Consider the following 27,242-nt stretch of genomic DNA (forward strand, 5'->3'; position numbering starts at 1 on the left):
CCAGCAATTAAGCACCCACCAGCTGCTGACTTACTCCATCCTCCACGGTGGGATGGCGGAGAGAATTGGAAGAGCGATAGTGTGTAAAAACTCATGGGCCAAGATGAAGACAGTTAATAAGTGAAGGGAAAAAATTAAGAAAATGAAAAAAAACCCCACATACCCCACCACCAACTGATGCAAAGGCATCACTCACCACCTCCCACCAGCGGACCAATGCCCAGCCAGTCACTGAGCAACAGCTACTTTGGATCAGCTGCCCTCAGTTTTATTGCTGAGGATGATGCTGTGTGGTATGGAACATCCCTTTGGTCAGTGATGGTCAGCTGGGCCAGCTGTTCTCCCTCCTAGTCTCCAGTCGTGTTGCTGGGAGTGTGGGCAGCATGAGAAACAAAGATGGCCTTGGTTCTGTGCAAGCACTGCTCAGCAATTGCTAAAACATTTCTGTATTAACAACACTGTTTTAGTTACAAATCTAAACCTCAGCACCATACAGGCTGCTGTGAAGAAATCTACCTCTATCTCCGCCAGAACGAGTACACCTGGGATTAAAGGAGTCAGACGGGTTTTGAAATATATTAATGGAATTGAAGTGTAACATTTTGATTCCATTTGTATGTCTGTGTTTTTTCTCTTGCATGGCTTGATTGTTTGTGTACCCAATTGTTGTACAACATTCACATAGTTTATTAGTAGTAAAAGCTTTAGCTCTGAACTTGCACCCCTTGTCGAAACAGCTTGCTGAATGAGTTCCTGCAATTACTTCTTATACTGATTGATATTGCCTCTGAATCAGCAACTCTCGAAGAGATGAGAGTTATAGCTCTTTGAAGCATGACTTCTGACATCACAGAGAGTAACATGTTGACACAACTGATATTGATGGTAGTTGTACCACTAATTTGAGACACTTATGGTAAATCTCCCACTGTAGAATTTAGAGGTGCTTCCATTTGTACATTACCGTGCAGTCCTACCTCTCAAGAGCTCCAGGAAAAGCACTCTGTAAATACTGATGTCCTTAAAGAAAGTAGATCCGTACTTTTTTAAGTGGCAGATTCAGTTCTCGAAATATTGTTTATGTCAAATTTTTGTTACCTGTGGTAACCAGCTGTGTTCCAAGAAAGTAATGTGATCATATGGTGGTGTTACCTATGGTTGTTACAGCTTCCGCTAATGTGCTTTTGCTCCTGTGTTAGATTTTTTTCCTGCTTTTTGTAATTAACTTGTAAAGACCATACCAAGCTACTTGTCAGGCAGATTAAATTTTCCATCACAGAACTGAGCTAGATACAACATCAGTTCAGATGTTCACAGTAAACAAAGCTGGAAAGAACATTGTTGTATTTTTTGATCAGACTTACATTTCAGACAGTCATTTGCTTAGAAATACATAAACAGCTAATTGATACTGAATTACATTTTATTCTGAACACAGAAACAAATTTCTCTATTAAAGAATTTAGATTTACTTCACAGTCCTCATTAATTGTTCTCATGTTATTTTATATAATCATATCTAATCATGAAAACCAGAACATAAACTTATCATTAAGGTTAAGTATTTGAACATAACAAATATCAAGAATTACAGAGTTAAGTTTGAATATTTAGCCAACCTTGACTGCGGTCATTTTCACGTATAGTCAACGAAATAGCATCTGTTTTTTCTCAGGTATCTTAAGTAATCAGAGAAACACTAATTCATATAAGTTATTTATTACGACGTACACTTGACAGGGTGAAGCACTTAAAACTCACACAATGAAAGGGTTATTTTTTAGAGTAACGGTAATCTGTGCACCACACACATATAGGGCTAAATTTTTAAAGGGGTCTCAATTTTCCCTCTGATTTTATATCCTCACTCTATTTCGTGCATGTATGACAGGATTAAGATATCTGAGTTTTTTACTTCAGTCACTAATTGATATATCTTAATCCTTTCATATCTGTCCTTAAAATAAGAGGCCATCTTTAAAAATTTCACCTAAAGTGCTCAATTTTGCCTTCAGATACCTCCATGCAACTTCCATTGAAGTAATTGGAGCTGTGCCTGCATATCTGATGGTGGAACTGGACTCATTGCAATTAAGGTACACATTTACCGGCATAATTAGTCATCTGGAATAATTGCTGGGCCCAGTGTGACATTCTGCATGTGCAGAATTTCCGAGATTGGACCCTCTGCGTGTGGGAGGTTGAAGTTTACGATTATAACTTTATTTCATGCCTTAAATTTGTAGCTGTAGCAGAATTTTAATGTAATTTGCTGTATTAAATTTTCCTATTTTTAAATAAGAAATGTGGAAGGAAGACATTAAAACAGCATATTTTTCACAGTGATGTCTTTGTATATTTTTCATACCCAACCAGCGCACAGACATTCCATCATTTCCACAAGTGCATTACAGATGGTACATGCATGCACAACTGGGATTTGTGCAGTAGCCCACAGTTTAAAATCTCCAACCCTGAGTGTACTGCCTTTTTATTTTCTTTCTTCTTTTTTTTGGTACCTTTGTGCTTGCAAAAAAATTAGATGTGTAAAAAATCCCACAGTTAACTAACAGCATAAAACCCACATATGAGAACTTTGGTACTTCTTCATTCACAATACAGATGTTTAAAAAGCCTGATAGAGTACTTGTTTTCAACTAATTTAAAATTATTTGTGTTTTGTGATTGAAAATGGATTCCATGCAGCTTTTAAATTGGTGTCTCTCTCCTGACACTGTGCTGGGGAAGAGCTGTTTACAAAAGTAATGACTTTAAAACTAATAGTTTTGGAGAGAGTCCTATAAATCCGTGGTTCACCCAAAAGCAGCAGAAGATTTTTGCAGAGGTTTTTCCCAAATAAAACACCAGTCTTGAATTTGTGGTCACACAAAAAATTCAAACTAAGTTGTCCTTCTGTGATGTTATAACCTGTACAAAAAAAAAAAAAAGATGAACAAAGTGAGCGCTACTGTGATGTAGAATAGTTACTGATAAATATTTGGGTCTAGTGCTAGAACTGCTACAAAGGGCTAGTTTATCAGGTTTCGGTTTTATTGTTTTGCATTTATAATGCTACCAAGTTTAAGAATGGTAAAATAGGTGGTTCACTCTGAAAATTATGCACTACCACAAAGGCTGACTTATTTTAAGGAACGATTAGCCCAGTGGCTTTCACATCACTCTTTCCATTAGTGCAAGGACAGCCAATATTAATTGTAATAACTTTTTCAAATTGAAGAAGATGCTTCTTATAGCACCACAACTTCTTGAAAGTCTAAGATTAGATTTTATTTTTAAACAAACATTGTCATAATTTTGTAAAAAAAAAAAAAGTACTAGAACATTAATGTATTTTTACTATGACTGGTTGGATGGAGAAATTATTCTTCTCGAATAATCTTTAGCTATGGTAAGCAGTTCTGGTTTAAAATAGTAGTAGGAGTTAATTACTTTAAAAATAAATTTTAATACTTGTTTACTACCTTAACTCTTAGAATGTTACTGTAATATTTTCTACATTTAAGCAAATTCATGGTTAGATTATCATGGTTTTATGTCCCCTGCATCCAGAATACTTAACAGGTTTATAATTCAGCCTATCATCACCTAAATTCTTTCACTCTTTTCATATCTGTTGCCCCAGCTTGATTATGTATAGGAAATGGGGATATCTTCCCATTTTCAGGTAAAGACTCTTGCAATGGAAGTGGTTGATTTCTTGACATTAGTGTTCCTTCGTTCTGTGTTTACACCCTGCTTGTTCTACATGTTTGTACATTTCTTCGTTTCGTTGAGATGGAAATAAGCTAAAATAGTTGTTAAACCATTTTTCCAAAAAGTTTCCACTCTTTTTAATTGATTTTCATTGTGTGTTTTTGCAGCAAGCTTAGTAGTGGAGGAGCGAACGAGACAGATGAAAATGAAAGTGCACCGTTATAATCAGACATCAGGGTCTGGTTCTAGCCAAGAACATGAGCGTGAGCAATATACCAAGGTAAAGTCGGTAGTATTGAAATGATACTTTGGCTTGAAAATTCAAGGCATAAATCTGTTTATTTTAAATGTTACATAACCCTCAAGAACACTGTGTTATAAAGCCTGACTGAAATGTCTTCGAGTTATAGCTTTTTAACATCGTTTTAACCCCCATCTGATGTGTATTAGATTTAATTTTTGATCTCACCTAAAATGTATCTGCAAAAAGCAGAACAATTCAAAACTAATGTGGGGCAGAAAGACCCTTCAACAGCTGTTGAACAAAGCCATGTCACCTCTAGTTTAGGAAGTGCCTGGCTTGCAAATCCCTGGAGGCTGGAGAAGTGGGCCATGGAAGTGTCATTGTGACCTGGCCCTGCTCTTTTGATCTTCTCTGGGCCCAACTTTGTCTGACATGTAGAGGGCCAGACACAACTACAATAGATCAATCCCATGCAGCTGTTCTCAAGTTTCTGTAATTTCTTTCTATCCTAATTATGTTCCAGATAAAGTAATTCCTTTCTTGAAATGTATGCTGATTACTTTCATCTCCTTTTCTAACAAAAGTGTAAAGATTTCCTCTGATAAGTGTACATGATGTTAGATTAAGAGGTTATATAGAGGGACCTTTTTCTTCTGAATGAATTGCTGAAGACATCTCACATGTCTCCACTGCCACTAACAAATCAAGCTGTGAGGGCCTGGAACTGAACTTTCTGTTAAAGACATTTTGCCTTGTGATGCCTAGAGGAGGGGGAACATTTGTGGAAGTCAGGAGGGGAAATGTTTGATTAGATTCTATGTTTCCATTTAGAGCTACAGCGCTGTGTTGGTGTAGGTAAAGTAAAAAGCAGAGGCAAAACCAGCGGTAACTGAGTGGTGGGGGAAGCATTCCTGCAGTTCTTCCAGTGCCATTGAGGGTTACATGCTTTCGACGAGTGACCACGGGATGGCAGTATGAATGTAAAAGTCCACTGTAAAAAATTCGAAGACACATAGCAACAGTTTGCTTTAAAAATAATGTCCGAGAATAACAGTAGATGGAAGAAAATCACAGCTTTTATTAATTTAGACTTTCATGCTTCGAGAGTCGCATTTCAAAGATTTTCTTTACATCAGTAAGACCTAAATGCCTGTATTTTTACTTCTACGTTTTGAAAGAGTCAAACTTTCCATTTGTGAACTGGTGCCATACAAAAGGCAGAAAACATTGTCAAGCTCTCAACAGCTACAGACATCAGAAAGCTCCCAGCATTAATTGCCATAGCACAGACACCAACATTTCTATCGCTGCCCTTCCAGGGCAACTGCGTGGTGTTTTGCAGAACTGATGCATGACCCTTGAGGCACAAGTTAAAATAAGGGATAAGAGAGATACTCAGCAGAAACAAATGGAATGGATAAATATGCAATTGGGCTTCTAGCTTGTAATAGCTAACAGACTTGAAAGATTTGTTCAGGATCTTCTTAGAGTTAAATATGGGGACAACTTTAATAAGGAGACTGCCTCACTGTGAACATAAAACTTAAATGAAACAGTTGTCAAAGGAAAGGGAAGTAACAGAAACAAGGCTTTAGGTCCTCAATTGCCAAATTGCAGGATATCAGTGTTATTAAAAAAAACCAAACAAACAATTGAGATGGAAATTTCCAACAAAATCATCTGTCAGAAGCTGGAATTTGTATAATAGTTAGAAGAGGTCACTTGATGTTGGGTTTGCCATTACCTTCGCAAGAGGTCAACTCAGGACCAGAGCGTGAGATGCCGTGTGTCTCTATGGTACTTCCTAACTAGTTAACATGTTAAAAAAATAGTAAAAATTGGTTGATAAATCTTGCAGGAGAGAGGGGTAATATGTGATCTGAGGACTTCGACTGGGACAACAAAATATACACCTTTGTTCATAGTCAAAGGCTGGTTTTCTGCTTTGGATTAAGTGTGTTTACAGATTGATTCAAATGTTTGAATTTTTTCATTATGACCATGTTTTTTTATTCCAATTATCTTTAATATTTATTGAAAGCATTATTTTTGCTCCTCAATGTAATTTTTTATTGGATTAAGGTACATCTAACGTATGGTTAAATAGTTGTTGGAAAACGTCAACCTGCAATATTACAAATTTCTCCTGTCCTCTAGTACCTCAAGTTTTCTAGCATCATCTTTAGTTTTTAAAAATACATGGAAATGAAATCAAAATTGAAATTGCAGCACGATGAGCCCTAACAGGAAAGAACTCTGTTAAAAATTGGTTTATTTGGATTTTTTTTTAATTATGACTGCAACTTTGAGGAAGCAAATTTTCTGTCTGCTGTTACTAGAAAAATATTTTTGTACCTGGTGCTCTGACAGACACCCACTCCTTTCCACGCTTAAACTGTAGTGAGGAGAATGAATTAGTTGTCCTGTCTTTAAATCAAAAATCTTTAACTTTTCATGCATTTTCTACATGATAATGGTGTAATCTTAGATAAGATGCAACCTATAATTTTTTAAGTGCTGAGGACAAATTATATTAGCCCATTCTGACACTACTAGATTCAGTGATGTAGCTGTTTGCTTCATATCACTATGGTGGTATTCATCACTTTAGAAACGTTACTGAAGGACACCTTGTGCTACTGTCTTTCTTTACCTTCAGAAGATGCTAAAAGAGTCAAGGAAATAAGCACACAGATGAAGATTTAGACAGCTGTAATGAAAATGTAGGAAGTCATATCAGGTGATGGAGTAAAGCTGATGACTGAAGCTTCTAAGGACTTCTGACTACATATCTCTGCTGCCAAAACCTGTGAAAAGTCTTTAAAAGCCACAGGACTGCAACTTTAAATAGATTTTAAAAAATAATAATAATCAGTGGTCTAATAGACATTTTGGAATAGTGAGGAAGAAATACTCCTTTCTTTCCAAGTGGTGGTGTTTGCCCGCTGCTTCAGAAAATAGGTGTTTGTATTTAGTAAGGAAATTATGCCATGCTTCACATTAAGAAGATACTAACTTCTCCTTTTCAGAGCAGTCATCTCACACGGGCTTGATTCTTCCACTATTTTAACATTTGCAAATATGCTTGTTTTATTACACATGAAATTCCCTAGTCCTTTCAAAAATTTTCTGTCAGTATGGACTGGATAATTGCATGTATGAAAAATTACTTCCTTAAATTCAACTGTGTTTTCTCTTATATTGAAGCAAATCTTTTTTTTTTTTTTTTTTTCTTTTTTTCTTAAGGTGTCCTAATATGGCCTTTGCAACTTTCAATCCGTTTCTGGTGTATTTCTTCAATTTCTGTTATTTCTTCCACTCAGTTTCTCAATCTTCTAGTCTCAGTAAGCAAGCACTAGTTTTTTCAAGCATGCACCATGCAGTTAGTGTGGAAACATTTTTAAGGATCTGTGTTTTAAACATCTGTTAATAGATTCTGAATAGGTAACTGTCTGCTCTGAACCATCTATATAGTCTTGATGGCTGTTCCATTCTAATCATTTTGAGACCTTCACAGATCTCACATCCTTATTTTCTTCAATTCTAGTGGAAAGACTCCATAATTTATGTGAAACAGCTAAATTCTAAAAAGTTTAATGAAGCAACAACAGCAAAACCCTCTGTGGATTTGGCAAAAGGCTTTAAAGGAGAGCTTTAAACATCCATCTCTCTTCTTTCTTGTATGTTGGTAAGGCTGCAGTGGCTAGTATGCACATTTGTGTTGTTTCAGTGTTTGAGATAATCAAAACACTTTGGCAGCACAGTTCTGGATTTGCATAGATACAAATGACAGTATATCTTTATTAGGTTTTTAATTCAAAATGCCTTAAGTTTTATATTCCACACACAGAAGATACACATCATGCTGCAGCTGCTCCAGTTTTCCAGAGAGTGTGCAACACATTTTTTTGGAAGTCTGTTTATTCAAGAGAGTTACTGATCAGAACACGGTAGTACATACTTAAAAGGACATCACTCTATATTTAGACGCACTCCTGACTCAGTTAAGACTGTATGTGATTGGAAAGCATTTAGCATGAAGTGCAATCATGGCATTACTTCAGTGACATTCTTTGGATTTAACTTGATAGTAAATGTCTACAAGAAAGGGCTGGATAAAAGATTTGGGATGACAGGAGGCTGATGGTGTTTAAGCTTTATGGGATACTGGGCAAGGCACATAGGGCTAAGTATAGAAAGTGCTCTTGGACACTGATGTGATGAGTGTCTTCCTTCAATCCCTCTTCATCCACCTTCAAGAAAAAAATGTTTACTGTATATCATATCGATACAACAGTCACTCCAGTACTGGCTGGGTTTCACAAACTTCCAGTGAGGTGTGTTCATTCCACTCGTGGGCTTCACTGCAGTTTTGCCATGGTTTGACTTGCTCATTTTCACTGTTCCCTGTTAGGAAGCTGAGTGGTGTTCACAGTAGCTGAGGTGAATACAGTACTGGGAAGAATTGGGAAGAGCATCGCCTGAGCTGCTCCTGAGACAGATGCTGGCAGGAGTCAGAAATGAGGCCTGGGCACACCGAGGTGCTGACTGCTGGGCTCTGAACCCCAGCAGCATTTGGGGGAACCCTGTGTGAGCGGTCATAAAACTCAAGGTGCTTTGCACATGATTCAGTGTTTTCTGACAAAATTCCTTGTTAGAGTAAGGTTCCTCAAAAGCTAGCTGTGATCTCAAGACTTGCGCAAGCCCCTGGATGAATCTAGTCCTTAATGTTTCTGATCTGGATTTCTCTTTCCTCATTTTAATCCCTATTTAATTTTCTTGTTTAATTTCCTCATTTTAAGCACTTAATGAGGCAGATATTTTCAGATGTTAGTCATCTGAGCTTTTGTTGTAGTCAAAGGAGGGGACACTCCTTCAATTTTCAATGCTCTGAACTATGGTATTCTCCATGGTTTTGGGAGATAAATGTAGAAATATAAATACTTATGAATATGAAAGATAATATAAATATAATGGACTATTAAATTAGTTCTAAAATGTACCTTATAATCAGTAAAATTGCTAACATTGTTAGTCATTGAGGAACTGTAAAATGATTAATGAAGTACGTTCTTTTGGTTTATGTCTGTGGTTTTTCCATTGACATTAACACATCTGCAGTTCATCATACCCTTTTTTACTCCTTTTGCTGGCATAGAAGTAGCAGCAGCTCCACAGGTGGTAAAGTGAATGGAAGAACTGCATTTCAGCTGTTTATATTTCAGATAGTTCTATTGAAAAAAACTTTTGTCTTTGTAATGCAGAAGCAGACAGTGAAGATAGTTTGGCCATTTGATGCTAGCCACTCATAATGTTTAAAAAACCAGACATACTCTCTAGTAATTGCTATTGAAGTTGCTGCAAACTTCAGCAACTCTCCCAATGTGATAAATAGTGCACCCTGGAATAGAAATGTTATGTAAGCTTGAACTCTGTAAGATGTAGAGTTGAAAGAGAAGTGATTGCACTAAGAATTCACTTCATTTTGAAGCTTCAAAATTACATAATATTTACATAATATTACATAATACATGACAGGGAAATTTATTACAAATAAGTGCAGAGTTATGAAGAGCAGTAGTTTTCTAGATGAGGAGGACTGTAGCATATTACTTTTTAGCCCAGTTGGGAAACCTACAGGCATTACTTTAATTCAGCCCATGATGTTTTTCTTCTAAATGATAAGTTCAGGTGTATTGCAACAGTAATACACCTTTTAATGATCACAGCTTTCTCTTTATTTGAGGTGGGGGGTGAGGGGAAGGTTAACTTCAAAATTGCTTTCATTTTGTTCAAGTTAGTTGAGATGACTGATTATCATATTGTACTGGAAAGGGGCAGGTAGGGAATACATGGGAAAAGTTGTATGCCTCCTATAGAGGACAGTGAATTCATCAGAAGCAGCAGCTATAGGAAGGAACAGCTAAATCCAGAAGAAGTAGTAGTAAAATGTAAACGCTGTAGCACTCAGCATTAACTTCCAGCATCACCACTTTTTGCACTAATCTCTGTTTCTCTGAAGGGAAAAGTTTTCAGTTTCTCGGGAATCACAGCCCTGGCATCCAGGATAAAGGGGTAGTAAAAGCTCGACCATGCCATGAAAATCTCATTTAGGAAGGGCAGCTCCATGTTATATGGAGTAGCTCTGTGATTAGAATACCAAGGCAAGTAGAAGACATGGATTCAGTTTGGTTTTTTTTCTCCCCTCTTACCGTAAAATTCTCTGTTTACCAACATGTGAAAGACTGGCCGTTAAGCCAGTCTGATATTTACAGAGTAATTTTGTACAGACTGATGGACTACAGGGAGCAGGACAGAGTGAGGACATCTACATAGCCTCCATTTACAGGGGATGATATGTGAACTGAAGACCCTGGTTCCATATTGTGGCTGAGTACCTAAACAGGCACTAGTGCACAAGCTGGGACTTCTCTCCAGTATCCTAACCAGTAAGCTAGACAATCATGCTTAATGCTTTCTCTCTCCCTTCTCCCCATCTTTTCCAGTCCATGTAGATAGCCCATGAAAGGTGGAGCAAATTCAGTATGAGTGAAACAGGGTGTCTCCCGCTGGCCCACAGAGAGGTTTATTTTGCAGTATGAAAGTGAGGAAGCAGTAGAATTATTTAAGAGACTCTACAAGCCATTTTCAAAAGGTGATCTTACTGAACATATCAGCATAGTTTCACCTTAACCCTGTTGGTCATTTATATTCCAATAAGTCACATCAAGTTCCTTGGAAGAGAATCTCCAAATAAATCCTTGCTGTAGTTGAAAATATTTTTAAATATTGGAGTTCTTGAGTCCTTTGTGTTACCCACTTTGTTAAATTAGAGTTCTGCTGCAGCTATTTCCATGTCAATGCCTGTTAGAGATGTTATTTGAGCTCAAACTCATCGTGCTGCAAGCTATTCTGAAAAGTCTCATTTAGTATTTGCAGCTGAAAATTTACCTTTAGTAAACCAGAGCTTTCCCTCCTGTGAACGTTTTTATTCAGTCATCCCGTGTAAGCCCCTCACAGGGTATTGCTAAGAGTTTCCTCAATGCATGCTGCTAAGGTCACACCCCCAGGTTTTTATTCGTAGATTGGTTCGTATTTTTAATCTTGGCGTATGCCATTCAGGAGCTGTGAGTAAGCTGGAAACACATGCTGAGACACTAAATTTGTACAACTTGATTTTTCCTACAGATTTTTATATTTACAGTCAGTGCTTAGTATTGTCTTTATTTCCTCCACTTCTCTACTCCCATTAACTTCCTCATCTTATCTGACATGTTTTATGAAGAGGTTTGCAAGTGTGCTTTGGAGACCTTAAACATTGCTGCTGAAAGGTACCAGAGCATTAGAAGATAAACCTGGTTTAATGACAGGAGGCCTGAAACATTCATCTGCACAAACCCAGTCTTGCATTTGCCAGGCTTTTAGAGTTAAGTCATGACATCTGCCAGCTGACGCAGCCTACAGCCCAGTGCCTAGTTGAGCTGAGGATATTCACAGACTGTCCCAGCTTGTGTGCAGTTCATGAATAAGCTTTTATGACTTGCAATTTTACAGAGCACAGATCCAGAAAACGAACTCCCTGGACTGTCATGTCATAAACTGCCCGGTGTTCCCATGTGTTAATAGTTTTCCCGTAGTATGCCATGCGAAGTATGCCTCTGGTTTAGTCACTTCCCAGCCAAGGGTACTATGCTCTCTTGTGGTAGTCGGGTTTACTTTTGTGAACCCGACAATTATTTGATCCTCATATTTGTGTGACTGAAGACTTAGGTAAGTGTAACATTGCTGGGATTGAAGCTTCCTTTTATGCATTTCTGAATGATGATGTGAGTAATACGAACATTATATAATGTCTTGTGTGGTGTTGCAGTTGGTTTTAACTGATCAAAGCTTCTGCTGTTAACAAAAGGGAAATACCTTCTACCTCTGCCCACATATTCCTCCTGCTGGGTCTTCGCTAGGTGTCATGCTTGTGCATATGTAAAAGCAAATAGATCAGGGAACTGCTTTGCCTGAAAACAAATGCTATTTTTGCTGAGTTAGCTTTCTGCCTAACTAGTCCTCTAGAGTCATGATAAAAATAAATATTTTGAGGTAGAAAATGTACTTTTTCCCTTTTCTGATATAACATAGGTTTTGAAATCAATCCCTAATGTCAGCTTCATATATCATTACATTTCATTCAGACTCATACACAGTTCTCCTGTTCCAAACTGACTTTGTACAGGTATTTCATAAGCATATTTTTTAATATTTGAAAAATTGAAAAAGCTTCTATAGCCAAATAAATGTTATGTATGTGCTTGAGAAGATGCCTGTCCATTGCATAAATATTTCATTACTATAATTCCAGTACACTAATGAACCGGGAGCCTATTTCAATTCCAGTGCTTTAATTTATTTCAGGTGTCTTATTTGGTCCATAAATACCATGTTTGGTTTCTTCACTAGGCATGAAGACATTATTTTATGTAGGCTTTTCTCTGAATTTCATACAATTTTGTTAGATCTAAAAGCAGTTAGAACTGTCGTACTTAGCTCATTTGTTGTCTCAATATATGCGTTATGTTTTGATGAGACTCCTCACCCTTTCTTTTCTTGATCTCTAGTATAATATACAAACAGATCAGTACAGAAGTTGTGATAACGTCTCTGCCAGATCATCAGATAGTGATGTCAGTGATGTGTCAGCCATTTCCCGAACCAGCAGTGCCTCACGCCTCAGCAGCACAAGTTTTATGTCAGAGCAATCTGAACGCCCTCGGGGCAGAATCAGGTGAGTTCTCAGTGCAGTTTCAATTATATCACACCCCCTCTTGCATTTAGTTCCAAAATGCAACCAGAAATTATTGAAATTAGAAGATGACAACGTGATAATTTAAGAAAAATGTTACGTGCATATAATCTGTTGTGCGAAAATAATCTGTCTTCCATTGTTAGATGCAGTTGTGCATCTAAAACAGAAAGCAAACGTCCCATGAGATGACAGAAAAATGTATTTGTGGCAAGTGGAACTTGAACACACACTATTATCTCGTTGCTGGCTGTCACTGTAATCCGTAAGATGCTACAACAGAATAGGGTATTACAGCCAATAAGGTACTACAGCAGAAATATCACTAGGTTTTTTACCAAAATAACTGTCTTTCATATTAGTTCTGATTTTCTTTCTTTCAACCTTTATATTTATTTCCTTACCTGCCTTATTTGTGCTGTTTTCATGCATATGATAAATTACTAGATTTGAAACAAGTATTTGTATAGTAATTTTGATATCTCTGGTTCAAAAGTAGTTTAATCCATTTGCATTATCAATAATCAAATATCTCTTTCATCCTTGATAATAATCTATTCTTGGTTTAGTGCATTTTTAGATACACAAATTGGTTCCTTTCTTCATTTAACTTGAGGACAAAACTCTCCCCAGCTATGATGGCTGTAGGATTGGCTTGGTAGTCTATGACTACATCTGGACTCTCAAAAAATTTACTTAAAGTGTTCTAAGACACAAGCAGAATTAAGAACTATTTTAAAAAAATATATCTATGGAGGAAATCGGTCTGATAAAAGTCTAGATGGCATTATTTAGTACTTTGGAACACTTATAGATGGATTCACTATCTGAGAAGTTCAGCTGTGGGCTTTTTGATGTAATGGAAAGGGATGGTGGGGAAACTCAGAAATGTATGAACTAGATCCACCTCATTTTTTTTGTTAAGGAAAGTTCATGAGGGTTTTACAAAATCACGTTTCAGATTGGTGAAATTATAACCTGACAGCTGCAGTAATCCACAATCCACCAGAACATTTAAAGTTATTTCAGTTCATGTGTTTGAATCTTACATTTCATTGTGTCCTAGCTTTTCAGGATTTGTCTCTTACAGAGGTCTTTAGTGATACCAAAATACCTATATTTTCTAGACATTGAATTTTCTCAAGTAGGCCACGTCAACTCATCTTTGGCAGGTTGAACAGAATATGTTTTTTTTTTCCCATAAATATCTCTGCATTGAACAGATTTTATCAGAAATATTCTTTGGATTCAGGATGTGTGATCACAAATATTAGAACCAGGAGAAACAGTAGCCCCATGTGAGTTTGGAAAGGGAAAAACCTGGGGCCAAGTCCTTGCTTTGTTCAACCTCTTCCATTCTAATAGCAGAGCACCTTGGGTACAGAATTAGCCGACCAAGTGTACAAAACCAAGTGTCTGCAATGCAACTCCAGTTCAGCTTCATTCTAAACCCCTAAAGTGAGATCTAAATAGAATTCAGATGTCATCCCGTTCTGATACAGACCGCAGAATCCATACCACAGAGATTAGACACTTCATACTTGCTTGCTTTCATTTTCACTAAATTCAGGTAGTACTTCCATAGTGAATAAAATGTATAGTGATAATATACAATGCAGCTCATTCAGTAGAAATGTGAGGAAGAAATTAACAGATTCATAAATTACTCATAACTTTCAACATTCTTCCTCTAAGCTGGCAGCGGTTTTGCTCCACTGAAAGACCTGTTTAAATAAGTGGGACGTGCGTAATGTACTACCTTTGCACTGATTTGTTGAAATAGGCTAATTGCAGTGGAGTGAAATTTAAAATCATTTTGATGTCATGCTGGAAAACATTGTACCCAGCAGATTAACATCCATGGTTCAAAATTTTCCATTTGAGTTGTCCACACTTATTTTTGCATGATTGTCTATCATCACTATAAGAAGGTCAAAGGCTTTAGAGCCCTGCAAAAACGTTGTATCTTGGAAATTAGATACCACAAGAGGTCAGAATGAAAAGAAGGGTGTTGAAGAAAAAGAAAAGGCGTTTTGCTGGTGATCTAAGACAAAGTCAGCTTCCTGCTCTCCCGTGCCTCTACTGGTAGCCTCTGTCACATAGTCTTTAGTAAATCATTTGTGCAGTTCACTTGTTACATGGAAGATTTAATTTAGGGAAAATGTTGACTGAGTGAGATTGATGCTGTTTAACTTTAGCCTTAAAAACTATGTATCGACAGTAGAATTCACATAAAAATTAAGTTTTTGTTAAATGATTTGCCTAACTTCCCTAAGTCATTATTAAAAAGAAGCAAACACGAATTATGGTGGACGTTTCACCTCATCATCAGCTGTCAAAGACAGGTGTAATGTTAAGTTTAAAGACAAAGTTCATTGAACTGCCTTTTTTATGCATCTACTTTTGTTCTCCAGATACCTTCTGGAGATGAGAGCTATGAAGAATCTAGAAAGCATACAGCAACTCAAAGGAGGTGGCCCAGTTTTAGCCATCTCAGTAAAACGTTCAGCTGGTGTTCTTAGATGCCTTTTGTATCTAGGAGAAAAATACACAGATGCAGAATACACAAGCAAGATTCCTGGTCTGTATCACCTTTGGAAAGGGTATCTCTATCTTTTTCTCCATTGAGTAGAGAGAAATGCGATTGGAGAGAACTCAAGAGTTCAAATTAGTAACCTGAAGTGAAACTGCGCTCCTCTAGCATTTGTACTTGAGCTCAGAAACAAGGGTTATTCATATTAAGAGCCGTGGTGTCAAATTTCTGAATGTGAAGTGTGCCAGCTTAAGACAGCAATAGTTTTAGTTAATGTTGTTAGTCAACATAACATCACCATCCCTTATATTAATGCATCTGTAAAACAGGATATAAATTTAGCTCCTAGACATATGAGAATAAAGGATCCTGTCCTCTTTGGGGCTGTCATTAAGAAGGCAAATTTTTGTTGTAATTTTGTATAAAATATCATTACTTTTTAATGTTAAAGGGACCAAAGTTTCAGGTTGTGGTTTATATTCACTTACTTCACTACCACCACTTACTTCAGCTGCCAGCACAAACAGCTTCCTGACTAAGGAAAGAACCATAAAAAATCTAGCTAACGCCTTTTCCCCATCAATCCAAGCAGAATTGATCTCTCTCTCTCTCTCTTCTCCCTCATTTCAGACAATGTATTCTGTATCATGCTGGTTTTAGAAATTGTTTTTTCTTTATTCAGACAGTAAAGATTTTAAAACCTGGAAGCACATTTCTTCTTCTTGTGGCTCTGAGGTCTATGGGTATTGTCTATAAGTGTAGAACAATTTGTGGGGGTTTTCAGCAATTTTTAATTTTACTGAGTAATTCCTTCAGTTACATTCAAATTGCATTGTGCTTTTAATAATGTACAGCATTTATAGAATGAAACAGTATCTGTACAGCAAGGATAAAACCAGTCAAGGCAGAACAACACAGAAATACTGTACATCTTATTTTAATAGCTAAAGAACACTCTAGCTATTCTTTGGGTCAGAACTCCCAAATTCAAAGTTTTGTAGTATTAGGAAACTTGAGCATGTTGAAGAAGTTAGTAGCACAGAGAGAATGAAATAAAATCTTCCCTTTCTGTTAATGACAAGACTGTGTCTAAACCCTTTAAGGCAGAATACTAATTCCATTCCTACGTTATATTTGTAATTGAGCTATCTGTCAGAAAGCTGTGACATAGCATGCATAGAAAATACCATTAGTTAACCTTCAGTCTGGAGACTCTGTTGATTTACACTTCTGATAGGTTGCAAGAGCGAATTATGATTGATGCAGTTTCTAAATAGAAGTACATAAAATAGCTTCTACATTTCTAATTTGTTTAGCATTTTCAGGTGAATGTCGTAACAAGGGACTATGAGTGGATAAACTAGTCTGCATATGAAAATATTCCAACCATCTTTCTTGTTACCATCCTGGGAAATTTGGTTGACTGCCATGCTCTCTAGTGGAAGTGCAGACAAATATCAGGAATTTTTGTTGCGGGAACAAAATGTTCTGGGACTTTTGACTTGAATCAGAATCAGACTTGTGAGTTAGGCTTGCCATAGCATTTGGAGTTGGTGCATATTTCATGACTGAAGTCAGATTACCACTCCTTCTTTATGGAGGTTTGCTTTCATCAGTCATGGTATTTATGTATTCATAATACAGTCAAGCAAGACTTTGTGCCTGTGTATGCTACGGATGTTACTGTACATGACTCAGGAACATTTCTCACATCCTAAATGGAGCAGGAGGAAATTTTTCACAGTTTAATGCAAATGATTGCTAAGTAAGAATTCACGTTTACCACATGGTTATAAATCAGCATCCTATGGGCTTGATCAAAGAAGGACGTTTGCTCACTTCATTAAAAATTATGCCCAGTGATGTCATGGCATCATTTTTCATTAGGGGCCTTCTTATGCAAAGATACCTGGACTTCTTGATGATTTTCCATTGCACCCACTTATTTCAGAAGGTTTCCAAATCTGATTTCTTTCATACTCTGGAAGTTTCTTTCTGTTCCGGGGTAAATTTATTCACAAGGAGTTTAAACACATTGTTCATATTTGTCCCTGTGCCAATGCTGGCATCTAATTTAGATAGGTTTTTCTTCCCTTCTATTTAGTCCATGGGGCATCATAGCAAGCAATCGTAGCTGAATGGTTTAACTAGCTGTTGTTTTACTCAGTTACATATTACATCCTTTCTCTTTTGTTGGTCATCCTACCAGCTCTTCTCTGCCAGTTTCCAGTTTGAATGAAACCTTCTTGAATTCTTGTGACCAGTAGTGTAGACAAGGTCTCCTGCACAGTGTCATTAATTCTGCCCTAACCAACACATGGAAGAATCCATTTGCTTTTTTCATTACCTTAATTCTTGGTTGTGCCAGTTGTGCAGCAATTGGCCAAAATGGTCAAAAACTGTAACCATGTCAGAAGCTGTACCTTTGGAGGCTTAGTTACATCTGGATGGTTTCTTCAGTTCCCTGTATCTCCTTTCTCCCTGGGTACCAAGCATGCATGAAGAGCTGGCTGATACCGATGTGGACCATGGTACAGCATTCTGTTTGGCACCCCGCTTCTGGCCTTTCCTCTGCAGACTCTCCTTGCCACTTCAACCAAGAGGAAATCTGAGAAACTGAGAGATTTTTTCTAACCCCTTGTAGTTTTTATTAGCTATACTCACTGAGAGAGAAGATATGCTAAATCCAAATTAGCTTTCAGACATAAACGGTGGTTTCCAAGTATCCTTAACTTTTTGTACTGAAAAGGAGCTGTCTGCTAATTCGTGAATCTGCCATTCATTTATTTCTTTTAAAATGAATGAGCTTACTAAAGTTGTGTTTGATCATAACTGAAGAATTGCACTAAAAGTCTGAAAGTCACTGTGAAACTGAAGATAACACAGCTAGAGTATCATGCAACATTAACTTTTAGGATCCACAATTTTTGCTTAACTTCAACAATTCTTCCAGTTTTTCAGCAGGGATTAGAAGTACCCCCTGCTATGTCTGTGTCAGTCTCTGCAAAAATAACCTAATGTTCCTTCTGCTGCCTGTACTCTCATGCAAGGAGCTAACTAGAAATTAGGCCATTTAAATATTTTATTTTCATGGCATTTGGGGACTTTCCTAGTTACTGTGACAGTTCTGAAAGCTCACACTTCTGGAAGAGGAGTCTGCTGGCTTTATGTAGATGTAGGAGAATCTCTAGCACAGGACTGTGTCCACCTCCTTATGCTGTTGTACTTTTTTTGTCCTGTTAGTTACTGTAGAGCCAGTTTCTTCAAGCTCTTAAGGTGAAGAGCTTGCAAACTCTTAAGCCAGGCAAAGGCTCCCAGTGACTCAAGTAAGACTTATCCATTCCCCGCTTCTAGACCTGCCCAGAGACATTCTGCTTGGAGTTCATTGGTGAGTTCTGACTGGTGGCTTTTCTGTGCTTGTAGCTCCCTCTTACTTAGTAATGTTTGTGCACATAGATCCTTCTTTCTTTTCAGAGTTTCATTTCATGCTGCTTATTACACTGTTCTCCTACATAAAATGGTCAGTGACTTTAGTGTTGAGCCAGGTGAAGTAACTGGAGGTTTGCCATCTCATGGATGACAAACAGCAGCAACGACCTGCAGAAGATCTCTCAAGGATATATAGCTATGGAGCACTCTGTGGATTGGAAACAGATTTTCTCCAATTGCTTTTCCATCCTTCCACATCGTGCATTGGAGCTAGTTTAATAAAATTTGTGGTGATGAGGGATATTGGAGTACACAGACTCTGAAGGGTCTTCTGACCTCTTCTCGGCCTTCCCAATAGTTCTGCTTGTAACAATCATAAACCTTTGTGATGTGACCTGTGCAATAAAGTTATTCAGTCCTTCCCCCACCCTCTGCTTAGACTAGGGCTGCATCCATCTTTGTCAGCTCACTAATTCACTTGAAATGCAGCAGTGCTGCACCACAGTGCCAGCTGAGCCAAACTTAACTTCAGGTCATGACAGTCAAGGAAAAACATAATACACCAAGGCTTTTCATGCATCTCAGTTGGTGAGACTGTGGTCTGTGTTGAAATAAAGAAACACACTGATTTCACGTTAATTACAGAACTAATTAAAATATATATATTGAATTTGTGCTACGGTGTACAGGGTATAGTTAAGATTCTTCATCCTTAAAAAAAAAAACAAACCAAAATGTAAAAGCTTTTAATTAATATTATAGATATTGCAGACAGAACTTATAGAAGCAAAAAAAGAACACTTCAGTTTATTCATCATTAAAATCAAATCACCCGGAAAATGAGAACGAATTACCAAGTATTTCCAAACTGGCTTTGTGTGGGTTATTCACTATGCCACACTCTAAAGCTAGGAGAGGATCCTAAAAATGTGTTGACTATTACAGATTTTTTTTTTTGCTTTATATACGTTTCATCCCATGTTCCTTACACAAACCTGTGTAAGGGCAAATTCACATTATATAATATAAAGAAAGGACTGACCTACATAAATTTGCAGTGAAATATGCAGTACTCTAGTGTAGCATGCAAGGGATCTGTTTGGGTATACCAGACCAAGTTGGATGCTCCTGATTTTTATAGTTCTCACTACTGGTATTCTGGATAAAAAATAGATGTTATTGTAATTGTGCTAGATGCTGTCAATGCAGATCCTTGTCTGGCAAAGGAGACATTGTCATGCACTTGGAAGCATGGTCATTTTGAGTGAGTTAGTGGCCCAGTTTGACCTAATGTCAAGGCCAGCTTCTTCTTCATGGAAGAAACGGATTTTTGGTTCAAGGCATTATTGCAGAGCTCAAATTGCTGTGATTGCCTGGTGAACTTGGCTCTCAAAATGGTTAAATGGTCACTCTATATTTGTAGCGAACGTCACCAATGGATAGCCAGCAGAGCACAGTGGTTCGATTCTTCATTCTTCAAGGTCTCTCTTCATGGTGTTTGCTTTTGTCATGTTGATCTTTGTACTAAAATGGATATTTGGGGGGAATTTGCAGGGAATTGAGCATTTGAAGTGTATTTTCATACCAGCCAACTTAGCTGTGTGTGGGGAGTGGAGAATAAATGATTGATAGCTTTTTCTGTTGCACAACAATAACAAGCAGCAGTAAGAGAAGGGCAAGACAGTGAGCTACAGGCTACAGGTCCAAGAAAGGCCAGATGGTTTCAGTGAAGGATGAATGTGTGGTCCCCACAACTGATGAAGGCTTGTGGTTAGTGATTTATGCTCAGATTCCGTGAAGTACGTAGCCTGTGCTGTGCCACACGTGCTTTGCTGCAAAGAAAAAGATTCAAGTTCGTGGCAGCACTTTGCTGAATCTGGATGTTAAGTGCTTGTTTGTATGTTTTTTTCTGTCTGACTGGACTTCTGCATGGCACTGACCGCTTGCAATGAAGTATCAAGCCCTTTCCCGTTTCCATTAGCCTCAGGAATTAGACTGTCTCGGCACCTGTATTAACAAGTTAATTAAGCACATGGCAATAGTGACCATCTGCTTCTATTTCCCTAATATTTTTTAACAATTATTTGTTTCTAATTTTTAAATACAAGTAATTAAAGTCAGTATTAGAACAAAGATATTTATAGTTCTTTAGTTTTTGTTCAGCATGACCAAAACAGTAATGGAATTCCAGTTTGATGAAAAAGAAAAAACTGTTATAAATTCCAGAAGAAAACTTCTATCTTTATTACACTAATTATATTCCTGATAATTTGTCTGTATGTGACTGTTTCTTTGTAATCCAGGTTTCTGCTGTAAACAAGACATTTAGGGTCACTAAGTAGTGACTGGTTGTCTTATATAATGTAATAAACAACGTTTATTGTGCAGTGGCTTCTAGTGGTTTATAGTTCTGTGTTTAAATACTGAGTGAGATTAATTAGTTGATATTGCTACAGATAATATCTTCCCTCCCACAGCTAGAATGGGAGCATCCATAATGTAGCCAGCACTGCTGACAGACTAAAGAATTTCCATGTGTCTTACTATTAAAAATAAACAATAAAAGCCCTCATTGGATTTGTAGCTATATGTCTGCTATCTTTTCAGAAGATTTATTTTCATATTGGAATTTTCCATTGCAAAGTCTTTATTTAAAAATAGAATGTTTAAATTAGCATTTTACTATGTGACTGGTGTTAGCACTTATTCAGTCCAAAGAGTATCTCAATATTAATGATGCAGAGAATGGCATATGGGGTAGCATTAAAAGAAGCAGTATTTTTCAAAGTATTGGATGCTTTAAAATCATCAATGAAACTTGTCTACTCCATAACTGCTAATCAAACTCCTACTGCAAGAAAAAAAAGAAGTGAAATCAAGACCATCAACAGTGAATACTAGATTCAATCATTTCTGGGATATAGGCTTTCCACATTTAACATGCCCATTTGCACTGTGTTGCATCTGTAAGTACTTGTGTGTGTGGCCCTAGTACATGTTTGCATTAGTGTTGTGCTCACAAGAGATACAAACATTAAATAAAATATGGAGGCTTGATTAAAAAAAAAATTGAACACAATGCAACTTTAATATTTGTCGCAGTGAAAAGGCCATGCATACGGGATATTTTGGAACAACTCAGTTAGTGAAGTGTCACAACCTGCAGCCCACACTGCAGTCACCTCCCTCCTCCGCTGTAGCTCCACAGTCTTCCACGACCCAGAGTGTCCAACTGGCAGAACAAGGAGAATAGATAAGTACTGAGATCGTATAGCAGCCTTTTTTCAGCAGGTCACCTTATTTAATGTGTCTCTTATCTGCATAGTTAGCAGACTTCACAAAATTTGTAAAACCTTGGTGTCTCCAACTCCTTCCCAATGGATCAGTTCTGATTGAAATTCACCACCATGAGGCAGTAAGGGGATGAGTGATAGGAGCTGTAAGGGTTGTGTACAGAACACAGGAAACAAGGCTAAAATCTCAGAAGTTTCACATCTGAGTTAAAAAATGAAGTTCATGATTTTTTGTCTTTTTTTCTGAATTGGAAGTTTGTAAGCCAAAAGTAATTTGATTTTCAGATGAGAGTATGATAAAGAGCACTTGAAACTCTTTTAAAAAGTCTGTACTCAAGATAGTGATACATTTTTGCAAGGATTAGTAAATTTTTTATGATTATTTAGAACATTATGCTCTGGAACACAGTAGCATAATGGTAACATTTTAAATCTGAGCTTGAAAAGAACACTACTTCATCTTTTTATTTACAGGCTAGGAGTTTGACTATTTTGTGTGCTTAAGACACTGATACCTTTATTCAGCTTTCCCTAGGGGGCAACTGATACTTTTCAATACAGAGAAGTCTTTTAAACAATTACACTACTTTTCAATTTTTTACACACACCAGAAGTTCAAGCTAGTGGAAAACTTGTCAGTCATCAGTGTAACTGTATTGAGTAGTAGTGGTATGACTGCTACTTTGCTTAAAAATGCAACAATTTAAAATTGAGAAATACAGATGTAAGACAAAACAGTCCAAGACAAATTGTCTTGAAAAATAGCACTATTTTAATATAGTGCAAAATGCAACTTGTGGCCAATGCAAATTCCCTAGCAGGGTTAGCAAAGACTAAGAGCTTCACAGATGTGGATAATTGTGTTCTAGCTGTCATCAGATCTGAGAAATGAAGGACCATCTTTTCAAAACTTCAGGATGGTAATAGTGTTTGTTCTCACAAAGGAAAGAGTGTTTATGCAGCAAAAAGCTCTCTAGGAACCTTTTCGGCATTGGGCAGCTTTAGCTTGGTTGTCTCATCTGCATCCCCAGGTGTCTGAGAAGCAGGGAGTAGGCTTGTCAGATTCTCCCTTATCTAAATGATCTCCTGGTGGCAATAGAGGAACCATCACATCATGAGTTGGCCAGAGTTTGCCAAGAAAGTAATAGTATAGAGCTGAGGACAGGTTACCCAAACCATAACACAGTGTAAGAAACTCAGGTAGAAATAGACAGTGGGAAGAAAAGTGTCTCCACAGAATAGTTACCATAGGGACTGTTTTTTTTTTTTTTCAACAAGTGCTAAAAGAGAGGATATAGTAATTTGGTTTGAGAGTGATCTCTTGCATTAGTCTGTGATGTTGTGGTTAGTCTCTGTGCCTCCAAACAACATCACTTGCTTAGATGTCAAAAAGTCAGAAAACTATAATTTTAACAAAGTTTGGCTGGCTAAGCAATTCAGTACGCTCACTGAAATTTATACTGACCAGAAATGGAAAAATGACCAGCAAATTGGCTTGAACAGCTGTCAGAATAAATTTAAAGTCACCAAAGCCCCTCAGTCTAAAATACATCAACTGAAAACAAAAAAGGAAAAATTTAATGGTTCTGATTTGTTAAGTTTATGGCTGTTCACTCTTCAGTTCTTGATATATTAGAATAAAATATGTTTTTTTATAAAAATTCACTTCTTTAAAAATATAGCCTAAAATGGAAAGAAAAAGCATTTTATAGTTCTTAGATTTATGGTTATATTTAAAAAAAAAAAAAGAGGAAAAGCAGTAGCATTTTTGCTCATGTATATGAATAAAATATTCCACCAGTTCTACTGCTTGCATGTGGATATTTTTAGTGACATAAAGCACTGAATTAGAATTTATGTAATCTAAAGAATGTTTACTAAAGAAAACTTTCATAAAACTGATATTAAAAGAATATGAAAAGTGCAAAGCTAAGTGCTGAAAGATAGGAAATGCTAGACCTGAGCCGGCCTGTGTATACTTGGCCTTTGTGTATGTATGCATACTCATTTAATTAGTTTCACATTTCTCTCCATGGAAATTGCCTCGATCAGTGCATGGTATGGGCCTGTCCTAGGGATAAATGAAGACACTGGACATCATGAGTTAATCATCTTTAAAACTCAAATTGTCTTTGTTGCAGAAGCTAGAACTTGTTTAGAGAACAAGGGGGGAATTGTAGAGGGAGAGAAAGGATGATCTTCTGGCTCAGCTAGTTAATTATTGCTCTGGGAAATTAATCTCTTCGGTTTGCTGCCCATAGCTTTTGTGTGATGATTGACAAATCACTTCAAAACATGTCTTCATTGGTGACCGTATGCTGCCTGTTGCACATCAGTTTATTCTGGCTTGAATCTGTGGATTCAATCCCCTCATCATGGACAATCTTTGGAGCAAAATCATACACAGTTCTTTGGCATTCTGGTTCATTTAACCCAGTTAAATACTGAAAGATTGCACAGGTTATATGATTGCTGGGCTCACCATGCAAAACGGGGTGAATGGCCCATGGAAAAGCAGTGTGCTCTCTCTGCAAAAGCAAGAGAATAGTGAGGATTTAGTTGCTACAAAAGATAAACTGGCCATCTCATGGGAGGGTCATAATATAATAGTTGTGATGGTGTGTTCGAAAGGCTTTCGTTCAGTCTCAGAATATTTAGGAACCATTGTCATCAGAAAGAGAGATTAAAAGAATTTATTTCCCAAGTTTTCTTAATCTCTTCCTACTTCAGTATCACCATGAACCACTCTCTTTCCAGGGATTATTGTCTATCTCACTTTTTTGCACTTCAGTCAGATGACTGTGTCATGCCAGATGGCCAGCAGACAAGATACAGTTTTCCTGCATCCTGGACAGCTAATTTTCCCAGATCCAGAGTAGCCAAGAGAAGCAATTCCTGGCAAATACCAACTTTCTGCCTCTAGCCTTGAGGCAAAATAGTAATATTCAGGATTTGTACAATCTATTTAGCAATAGCATCTGCGAGTGAGTAGAATGCCACTTTGTAATAGAAAGTCACCTGATATCTTAACTGTTGGTCTCTTTCAAGTCTCTTAACATGAGATTTATGACTTAAAGATGTTGTTTTACCAATATTGCAGATACTCAAAGAAACAGAAAACAGTTTGTGCCAAATAGAAGGTTCACCTCATTGGCATCTTTCAGTCAGGCACCAGCTATAAGTACTTCTCAAAGTGAATTTATTTAATTGTTTATTATGCAATAGTACAATGTGGGTGTTTTTTGTTTTTTTTTGGTTGGTTGGTTTTTGTGAGTTTTTGTTTGGTTGGTTGGTTTGTTTTTTTGTTTTTCTTTTTAATTCCTTCATATGACCAGACAATCTGTCATGGTATTTCAGCCAACACCTTGGGCAGAAACCAGGTATGAAAATTCCTACCTGAATTTTTAATATGTGACAAATTTGAGGAATAGATGTAACTAACAGGCAAGCAAGTAACATTATAACTGATTGGCAGTTTGCATCGAAAATCTCCAGTGTAAGCATTCACCGCAATACTTGAAGTAAATTGGTAATCCTGCTTTGTTTCTGATTATCCAAATCACTGCAGCTCAAAACTGAACACCAAAACTGATTCATTAATTAGTGCACTTCTCAGTTTCATTAAAGAGAGAAACATTTTGAACATGTCTGGTGATTAATTAATATTGCTTCTTAGGTGATCTCTCTGCAAACAAGGGCAAGCACACCGATGTAACCTGAGTCACAACTGTGATTTTTGAGGGGGAAATAGAGGACAATAGCCTCCAAATTATTGCCATGGAAGCAAGATAGATGAAAACAGGCTAAGCTGCTTAAAAAATATAATGTATCCTTTTAACCCCCAAACGGTATATTACAGATGTAAACTTCTGGTTCTGAGGTCATTTATGTATAAAACCAAGGTGAAGCCAGAGTAATTAATGTTCTAATTATTCATTATCTAAAGATAATGATTTTTTCAAATCCGTCATTATAAACTGCTTTATATGTCTGTCAGAGAGGGAGGAAGATGGAGTTTTTAATCCCTTCAGAACATCTGTACATGAAAAATGTACTATGAAGCATTGCTTGTGCATTTTTAATTATCTAATTATGCTTCCTCTTTCAAAGAAACTGTCATGTTACCAGCAGCCTTTCTTAATTATTTAAAAAGACTGAAAAATAATTTTAATTGCTTTCTCATTTAATTATAGCAGCTGATTAAGATGAAATATAATTCATAAACTTTTAGTATAAGGACATTACACTAACACATTTAACAGGCAGTACATGTTATTTTTAGAATGAAGAAATGTAGGAAAATCGTTTTAGCCATGGCTCAGACCTCAAAGTAGCTCTTACTTGCCTTATCTTCAGCTCAGTTTATCTTTTTAAAAATGTTTTCTGTCTTTGTTAGTCCTGTCCTTTCAATGTTCCCTATAACCTTCCAGGTTTTCCTCCTTCATTCCCTATTTTGTGGCTATTACCTGTTGCTATTACTTACTTTTGCAAAGGAACAGTGACTGAAGTATTTTGCATCAATGATGTAGCCTTTTTACAGAAAGAGTAGTGAGATCATGGGTACTTCAGTACCTCATGTTTTGAAGGTAAAAAAAGCAATACAACATGTTGTAACAGGGAGAATAGTATGTCATTGCAGAATGTTATGCAAAGAAACAAAAACTGGTGAATTTATCCTTCCTGCTACTGAAGAAAGTTTTCTCCATTCAGTGGTGAGCATAAAATCCTCCACATTTCTTTGTTTGTTATGCAACCCTCCCAGTACCTATTTTCTTGATACAGATTTGACTTTTACATGCTTGCTATGTCTGGTGCACTTAATATATACATAGTGATTTGCTGTCAAGTTTGGGTGATTTGAGCTGTTTGCCCTCTGAATCCCATTAGCCTGTGTGCATCAGCATTAATCAGTAGTTAACCCGGAGCAGCGTCTGTGCAGTAACTAACTGCTGTCCTCTTGCTTTCTTTTTATGATCCGTGTGACAAGTTGGCTTCAGGCTGCCAGGGCAGTGGGTATGGGCAGGCAGACACACCGGCTCCCGCGCACAGAGACAGCTGTTCTGCTTGTTTCGGAGAATATAAATTAACTTGATGAAATGTTCTTGGGAAAGACTCGAAATCTGATCATCTTTTGTCATGTTCAGACCGACTTTCTGAATTACTATTCTTTCATTTTGTGGAGAAATGTTATTTTTACAAGTTTAAAAGAGATCTGTTAGAGCTGTGAAACTTGCC

The 27,242-nt window shown here is 37.1% G+C and overlaps 1 protein-coding gene across 50 annotated transcripts in view; it reads left to right on the forward strand.

The window, feature by feature from the left end:
• The window catches only part of RIMS1 (regulating synaptic membrane exocytosis 1), a 314,448-nt gene that overhangs the window by 236,716 nt on the left and 50,490 nt on the right, over positions 1-27,242 (forward strand). For 48 of the 50 annotated variants that reach the window (XM_065056281.1, XM_065056252.1, XM_065056259.1 and 45 more), the window contains 2 exons: positions 3,882-3,994; positions 12,568-12,734. The exons of the other annotated variants lie outside the window; for them this stretch is intronic. In XM_065056281.1, coding sequence (XP_064912353.1) covers positions 3,882-3,994; positions 12,568-12,734 — 280 coding nt within the window. The remainder of the gene's footprint in view (positions 1-3,881; positions 3,995-12,567; positions 12,735-27,242) is intronic. 50 annotated transcript variants of the gene reach the window in all.

This window comes from Columba livia, chromosome 3, assembly GCF_036013475.1.
Source record: "Columba livia isolate bColLiv1 breed racing homer chromosome 3, bColLiv1.pat.W.v2, whole genome shotgun sequence".
Lineage (NCBI taxonomy): Eukaryota > Metazoa > Chordata > Aves > Columbiformes > Columbidae > Columba > Columba livia.